This window comes from Hakea prostrata, unplaced genomic scaffold (assembly GCF_041222555.1).
Source record: "Hakea prostrata isolate BN-2017 unplaced genomic scaffold, UWA_Hpros_2 contig_155, whole genome shotgun sequence".
Taxonomy (NCBI): domain Eukaryota; kingdom Viridiplantae; phylum Streptophyta; class Magnoliopsida; order Proteales; family Proteaceae; genus Hakea; species Hakea prostrata.
In genome coordinates, this window is record NW_028291274.1 from 38,098 (window position 1) to 46,872 (window position 8,775).

Genomic DNA, 8,775 nt, shown 5'->3' on the forward strand with positions numbered 1-8,775 from the left:
TATAATGGTTCAGTTTTGTAATAGTCCAGTGCATTCGGTTAGGGCAAACCAGTTTTTGACCCCTCAGCCCATATGCTGTCCAATAAGCTTTGGTTTGGTTTGATTTCTGCTATAATAGGCTAGTTCTGTTCAGGCTACAATTTGACATCCTTAACGACCTAACCACTGAAAATCTGTTCTAAGCAAGCTTTCATCCTCCTTAAATAAAATAAAGGATCCCATTTCTCCATCCAATCAAAAATAGAGAAGATATCTTCTTCAGGCAAACACAATCTAAATGAAAAACAGCCAAGCGGTTCCCAAAAAAGGGCACATAAAAAGAAGATGCTCCACCTTTTTGGTGTAACAACCACATCTCTTACATGACTCATCATTTGGTTTTTCCTTGTAGCAAATTCAGCTCCAACTGTAATGCCTTCTGTAATGCCTTTAGAAAAGCATTTCCATATAAATAGATTGACTTTGGTAAAAGATCGTTCTCTTATGTTATAATTGAGGTTTGTCCTAGCCAACTTATGCGCATCTCAACTAATACTCATAATGTCATTGGTAGCTTTATGTATAAAGGATGGAATAACTATAATTACCTTATCTAAAACAAAAACAATTATAACTATTTTATATATATGGGCTTCGCCTTTGGCCTAAGGAGATTCTAACACTTAACCTCATATCTAAGCCGTTGGTTTTTGCCAACTAAAACATCCCATTGGGGTTGATCTTTGGCAAAGATTTACTATCCTGGACCTGTAGTCTCTTCGAATAACTTTCTTCCATATAGATTTTAAGCACCCCCCAACCTCAAAAAAAAAAAAAAAAAAAAAAAAAAAAAACTTCCATAGATTGACATAAATATGGGAAGAATTAATAGGAAAGTTATAAATAGAATCGATTCCTGCCTATTAGATGGTACATGGAGACGCTTAGTAGAAATTTTAATTTGCCTTTTTTTTTTTTTTTTTTGGGTTTCTAAACTGGTGGCTTTCACTAATAGTATAAGGTAGATACAAATAATCCAGGAAAATGCGAGAAAGAAAAATTACATTCTGTAACATCCCTTTTTATCCTCTGCAGAGAAAAATCTTTCAATCAAGTCCATCCCTCAGTCCATCCAATTATAGTACTTTAAATAGGCTTAAGATGAAAGGCTGCTCCGTAGCTAATAACAACCAAAGATTCAAACTTGAGACCTAGTGGTAAATGTAGTCTTCTAAGCACCACAAGAACGCCAACTGCTTTGATACTGGGCAGGAACCCTCCATGTCAATAATTTTAGGCAACTGGGTAGGAGGCTTCCATGGCAATGCCACAAATTCCTTCTGGGGCACCAATATCTCTCTTCATCCTTATGTAACCATCCTCACCCCAATCTGCGCCCCATGAGTTCTTCACTAACCAGTACTTAGTTCCATCATCTGTCTTTCCATATCCTACTACTGTTACACCATGGTTCAAATTTGTGCTACAATCCCCAGAATAAATGCCCCCTGAATAGAACTTAAAACCATCTTCACTTGCATCAATGCTAACCGAAACTGGTTGATTTGCCACCGCCTGCAATAATGAAGCTTCACTGTTATTTGGGACATTCTCATAGCCACTGATTGTAGCTACATTTGAGTTAACTACGGCAGTATCACAACTTCCTTCAGTGCCCTGGTAGGGATAATTGGCTTCTGTTGTCAGTCCTACATTGTCTTGAATAAATTCAAAAGCATCAACCATGTTACCAGATTTGCAACCTTGGGTATATTCTGTGTTGTCACAATCCACCAGCTCTTGTTCTGATAAGGAGGTTAAGTTTCCTGTTTTCAGCTTTGTTATCCCTTCCACAGCAGCAACTGCTGAGAATGCCCAGCAACATCCTAATGTACAATTGCAGACAAATTAAAATAAATAAATAAAAATAAAAAATTAAATAATTACGGAGATGTAAATGGATAATATAATATAAAATCCAAATTCAATTTCCATTTGTATCAACTGATATGAGTTGTTTTGCTGAATAAAAAAATTACCACAGTTGCCTTGGTCCTTCACAGGGGTGACAGCCCCTCTGTCTGTCCAATCCACACTGGATGGTAACGCCCCCAACTTCATAGTTTTATACTTAAATCCAGTGATCCCTCGCCGAGAACTGTTTCTTCTCTTGAGCCCATGACGGTAAGATCTAAACTCTTCATTGGTCAAATCTGCAAACTTGTTGATTGTTACAGAGTAAGAATGGTTGCCTGAAGTGTTGAAGGAAGAAATGAAATTCAAATTTTTCGAGAATATCTTCAGGCGATTCTTCCTCTCGTTGTCGTTTTTGTAGACACGCCCATGAAGATCCATCCAATTTCTATGCATTTCAGCAGCAATGTTTGTTCCGGGATATTGACGAGGTACAGCTTGCGAGACCCAAATAAGCAAAGTTAGGGTTGCTGCAAAGAGATATCCACGTAACAGCCATGGAGCCATGACTTTTTGCTGAGAGAGAAAGTAAGGAAACTGTGAAAGGTGAAGCACACTTGCAGCTCTGCAATACTTAGTTTATATAAGATATAAGGCAGAATTTCTCTTTCATAGGCTTCGGGGAGAACCTATATTTCAGGCAATATTTCTGCTTCCACAGAAACAGACCCGTTCAAGCTATAGGGTCGTTGAGGGCTTCAAGGGAAGAGCCGATATTTCTGGATGGAGGACTTCAGAGGGAGGGAGAGCCTGTATTTTCGTATGGGTAATATTTTCATCTTACGTAGTTGCAATTCCTACGCTTAAAAAATGCATATCGATTATTATTATTTGGTACACAATCCTACTAAGTTTTTATTCAATTAATTCAAGAGATGGCTGGAAAAAATTGGGCTGCTGCTTGGGTTGGATGGTGCTTGTGACATAGTGGTGCCTTTGGTGTCTACCATTGGATGCATGCCATGTTGATTTCATTAAATCCCAACCATTCAAAACATCATGTAAACATTTAACAAACTTAAGTAAAACAAAGCTGATTTTTCTTTAAAATGAACCAAACCATGTTTTGAGCTGTTGGAATAAGAAAAATCTACATGATGTGTATCCACCGATGGGCATTATAGACACCATCATGTTAGATGCACCACACTAGTAAGATACACCAAGGTCAGAGGAATGTTTATATTACCCTGTTGCAGCCAATAAAATAGAACCACTAAGTTCCTCTTTTGGGAAATCTTCACTCTCACCTCGTGGGTTACCCTCTAATATTAATGTCACCACTTGAGTTATATTATTTATCAGTCAAACCCCCTAATATTAATACCATTAGTCTCAGTTAGTTTTTATTTATCCATTTCAAATATTACCCGCTCATCTTAAGTTTAAAAAGATTATCAATGAATCTTATCTTCCATAGTGTGAGGATTTATGATTGGGAGAAGAAGAAGTTGCACACAGTAGATAGATGAGAAACAAGACAAGCATAGGGTCTTTTGTTCAAGATTATTCTTATCCATTTGAAGTACTTAACTTGCTTACATCAATACTTAACTATGAATTCCTAATAGCCTGGGGTGTCTTTGATGTATTTTCATCTTATATGAGGTCTAATTGATAAATTAGATAATTCAAGAAGTGGCACTGAAAATTTTCCAGTTGATGCGTCCAAAATTTGCTCAGCCCTTAGATCTCTGATGGATGACTTACAAAACAACGTCAGAAAGCCGGGTTACGGTGCCGGATTGCGCGCTAACCTAGAACCCACAAAGGGTGTTGGTCGATTAAGACAGCAGGACGGTGGTCATGGAAGCCGAAACCCGCTAGGGGGGGGGAACCCCCCCCCCCCCCCAACCCACCCCCCCCGGAGGAGGCGGCGGGGGGCCCGCCCCACCCCCCCCGGCCGGGGGGGGCGGCCGCCCCCCCCGTTGAGGTCGGCGGGGAGGCGCCGTAAAACCCGGGGCGCGAGCCCGGCGGGCGCCGGCTGGTGGTAGGCAAATATTCAAATGAGAACTTTGAAGGCCGAAGAGGGGAAAGGTTCCAGTGAACGGCACTTGCACATGGGGCTAAGTCGATCCTAAGGGGGGCCGGCGGGGGGGGGGGCCGCGGGCGGGGGGGCCCCCCCGGGGGGGGGCTACGTTAGGAAGTCCGGGCGCGGCGGGGGCCTCGGAAGAGTTATCTTTCGTTTCGCCGCCCACCCCGGCGCGGGGTAGGGTCCGCGGCTGGAAGAGCACCGCCCGCCGCGGGGGGGCCGGGGCGCCCCGGCCCCCCGTGAAAATCCGGGGACCGAGTGCCGACCACGCCGGTCGTACTCATAACCGCAGTTGCAAAATGGAAAACGTAAATTTGAATAGGAGTATAAGGGAAATTTGAATACGAGTATAAGGGAAATGAATCAGATACCTTTGGAGTGAGTAAGTCACTCATTTATATAGACTTTACCTTCAATTCTCGACCGTTGGATGAGTTCGTGATCTCCACAGGTGACCGTCTGATAGTAGGGTTTTACCTCTGATATTCGGGGTTTGCGGGTAATTACCATCCTTAGCACGATTCCCTCTCTGCCTCAATGGTAGTTGCTTCTTATAACTCAACTCCACATCCTGCAAGATTAGGGGTGTTGTTCGCAGCTTATAACCATAATGCGGTGTCCTCATACAAATGTGAGAATTAGGTTAAAATGGGTCCCGATTGTGGTCCAACCGGGACAGAGAGTACGAACCCGGTTTGATGGGTTCAGTATAATTTTCTTCGTTTCATTTGCCCAGCAGACCAAGCGTTCGGGCGACGCCTTTGCTCGAATGCTTGGTTTGGTCTGCTCTTTACCGAATGTGAGTGGAGACGAAAAGCCTTGTCACATTAGGATATCTTCGCATTTAATGCCCCTGACACCCACTTCCAGCGAGGTGCCATTGAGCCGCCTAAACTCCTAGCTCCTTGTGCAACGTGCGCCACGTGGCACTTGGGGAGGTGTTGACGTTACCTTTTGTCGTTCGAACCGTCATGTCTTAAATGCTTATCATCATTACTAAACCTCTCGAACCGTCAGCGATTAAAGACTGTTGATGATCTTTGATCTGAGTTGTTCGTTCATTCCACTCGAATCGTCGCGTGATCTCGTTCGTTGATTAAGTTCAATCTCGTTCGTCCATTTGAATTTTGAACTTATAAAAGGCTTCTCCTACTTCCTTTCTTCTTTTCACTCCTGCGCTTCTGCTTTCACTCAAAAATTGTTCTTGCCTTGAAGTTTCCGATTCCTGCTGTCACATCCACCCAGCTGGTACCCCCTTGGGCATACCCGGGTGTGTGATCCACAGCCCCACGGATCAAGTATCGAGCAACCATGCCTCCCACATACGCGATAACACAATCATGAACAATAATAATCAAGGTAAAAGCATATAATAAAAGAATCATGGATAAGATAAACAAATAATCAGAGTGCGGAATAAAATGATACCAAAATATATATAATCCAAAAAGGAGAGAGAGTGGGCGGAAAGTCACTCCCTCAATGGCAGCGGAAAGTAGATCATTCAAGTTAAGGTTACAAGTCCAAAATTTAAAGAGTAAATCCATGAAAGTTAATTACAGATCCAAGTCTTAAAAGAAGAATTTAAAAGATGGATAACTAAACAAAAGATTCCTCTGTCACATAAAGTATGTCCTCATAACTATAAATATCATAAGTCCAACATAGCTGCTCCCACACCCATGTTGGGCTAATCCTGGTGTGAAGCATAATCCTCTTCGGTACCCTCACAGTGATCTTCGTAGTAGCCACTACCCTGAGGGTAGTATGACTCATTGTAGGGTGCCTCGAAGGACGTGCCATCAGTCTCTTCCAAACCTGTGGAATAGTCTAACAAAACAATTGCACAAAAAGGAATGAGTTCAAAAGAACTCAACAAGGCAGTTAATCCACAATACATAAGCCATATGATACAAGTCATAACATGATGCGAAATAATATGAGACAGATGATGCAAATATGATTCTAACTCTACATATGCTAGTCTCTAGGGTAGACATGCTTTAAGTCATATCACCATACTTCCTTGGGTAGGTCACAAATCACTCTTCCCTCAACCATCTCGGTATCTTGGGTTCTCCGGTGGGAATTGGGTCCTGCATCCCTCGGGACAATTCCATGGCTGGGGTTTAGGTCACCACTCTCTCACATCACCATTGGTATAAGTATTGGCGCATGTCACAATAAAGCTAGCCCAATGCAAGTCATCTGCTCAGTCATATCATGTCAGATCCAGATACGTCCATTCCTCGCCCTGGGCGATCCTTTCCGGTATCCTTCACACTAGAGTCACAGATATTACTCACCGGACTCATCAACCCCATTGGTCATCCACAAATAGTAGACGGGAAGCTCTCATGTCCTCTCACGGATATGATTCATCGGTCTTGAGTGCCCGTGAGCCCAAGTCTAACTATTTGCAACACTACCAATAATGGCCCCTTTTAGGTATCCGTAATATGATTTATGTCCTCTCACGGGTTGGTTACCGGTCTAGAACGCCCTTTAAACCATACCACTACCACGGGTCGTTCGGTCTCAATACCCTTCCGATTCGGGTCTAATACGACAGGGACATCCTAGCCATACATCTAGACAAGTCCTATGTATGTCATCCAATAATTCGGGAAAACGTCGATGGACACCTTCGGAGAACATCCCATACTATTCCCTCCAATGTCCAAGGACAGAAATGTCAGTAGGACATTCCTCAATCCCAAATCATACTTATCCAATCACATTCTCAGTTCATCATATCACACATACATAATACATCACCATATTGAAAGACGTATCATAACATCACATGATCAAGTGTATAAGTAAATAACAAGAATTAAATAGACATGATATACAAGAGTAAATAAGCATGTCGCTACTGTTACAAGGTAATTACAATAGTCATATGATGTCTAAATACAACTATTAAGCTGAGCCTACTAAGTTGTCAACATCAGTGTATTAATCACATAGTCTATGTCATATGGGTATAACTGTCCTTACCTTAATTGAATCGAAAATAATAGTAAGTACCACTTACAATAGTCCCCAACTTAGTGCTTGAACCCTAGACAACATATATGCAACATTAGAGAAGGAAACAATCAAGTCAGAGATCAAACGGAGCAAAACGAGCAAGTATAGAGTTGCTGTCTTCATCTGGTTGACTGGCTGGTTGACTGACTCAGTCGACCAAGATGAACAGTAACAGGCTAAATAGTGAATTTGGCCCGAAACCGATCTTCCGGGGCTCGGATCGATCCGAAACTTAGAGGGATTGATTATAGCAGTATAAGAACACTATACAATAAATATTATCATGACCCAATGGTCCAATTAGGAATACCCAAATTGAGACCCTATGTTCTATATGCTAAATGTGACATCCAGCCCAAACCTAGCCCGGGATGCCCTATTTGTTTTGGGATAAAGAAAGACTTGTTTAATGTTAGACCTTGAAGTTGGACCTTGATTTCAATGTTGTTATCCTTGAAAGCCTTAGGAGGCCATATCCGGCCTTATCCTTACCCTGACCCGGCCCGGAATTTGTATTGTCTGTTGATCCAATGACCCGAAGTGGTGGGAAAAGTCCTTGTATACCCTTTTGGTTGATGATTTGGTGTCGGAGCCCAAGCCCATGGACATTGACGATGATGCCCCTCACTTGAGAGCGTTGTCAGTGTTAGTTTTGAATCTGCGCACTGAAGAGGGGTGAATTAGTTGGTAGACCTAATGAACACCTGTGCACAATCCAAAAGTATTTCCCGAAACTAGACTTCTTGATGGACTTGTAGGAGAAAACCCCACCCAATTTGACCCCATATAGCCCTCCAAATCCCTGTCCGAAGTTGCTGAACTATGTCTGGCAAATCCTGCTTGCGCATCGAAGAAGGTGAGCTTAGTTGGTAGACCTAATGAACTCCCATGCTTGATACAAAGGTATTTCTGGAAACTAGACTTCTTTATTGACTTGTAGGAGAAAACCTCACTCAATTTGACCTTGTATAGCCTTCCGAATCCCTGTTCGAAGTTGCTGAACTATTCCTGAGAATTCTGTTGAAACTGCTGTTGGTCGATACTATTGGTCGATACTATCAACCAAAGGTATCGACCAAAACAAGCCCAGAATCGTGAAAAAGATGCTTTTTGGATATTCCTTTGTCCTTTTAAGTGAAACCTCGAACCTAAATCATTATTTCACTCATTTCAACATCTCGAGAACGTGGGAAAGCTCCTCTAAGCCTCCTCCTTGGCTTGGGTGATGATCTTCTACAAGAATCATTGTTTCTCTTCTCTAATCTCTTCTCCAAGGTATGTAATCTCTCACTCTCTCTCTAATCTACTTCTACCTCAGCTTGTTCTTGCTACTGAGTTCGTGAAGAAGGTGCTGCAACCTTGCAACCACATCTTCTACAAGCTCTCTTGGGTTGATTAAACCTCTCTTCATTCTTTCCATGCTATGATTCTCATACATGATGTTCTTGCTTTCTTATTTTGATTTTCCTCTTCTTTACAACATGAATTCATCTCTTAATCTGATTTTCTCTTTCAATTAGGTCTGATTATATGTTAGTAATTGTCTATATTCTGTTGTTCATCATTCTATTGCTTAAATTCCTAGGTTCTCTTGCAATTGCAATTGATTTCATTGAAGAACATGATTCTTGCAAGTTTGAACCTAGGACCTCAAATTGGGGGTTTTCAATTTGACCATTGGATCATGTTAATTCTTGCTACGTAGTCTCCTGCTACTATTCTTAAGCATCCCTCCAAGTTTCGTATCGATCCGA

At 41.9% G+C, this 8,775-nt stretch overlaps 1 protein-coding gene across 1 annotated transcript; it reads right to left on the bottom strand.

Moving 5' to 3' along the window:
• Positions 1-1,272: 1,272 nt before the first annotated feature.
• On the bottom strand, positions 1,273-2,460 carry LOC148998753 (senescence-specific cysteine protease SAG39-like). The gene is made up of 2 exons (XM_089141736.1): positions 2,019-2,460; positions 1,273-1,865 (listed from the first exon to the last, which is right to left on the bottom strand). The coding sequence occupies exons 1-2, from the start codon at positions 2,458-2,460 to the stop codon at positions 1,273-1,275; spliced, it is 1,035 nt and encodes a 344-aa protein (XP_088997862.1).
• Between the last annotated feature and the right edge of the window lie 6,315 nt (positions 2,461-8,775).

Bases quoted from the DNA above. Each gene is read 5' to 3' on its own strand.
- LOC148998753 (XM_089141736.1), bottom strand. From the start codon at position 2,460: ATGGCTCCATGGCTGTTACGTGGATATCTCTTTGCAGCAACCCTAACT. The intron at 1,866-2,018 runs GTAATTTTTTTA...ATTGTACATTAG, and splicing joins GAAGGACCAAGGCAACTGTG to GATGTTGCTGGGCATTCTCA.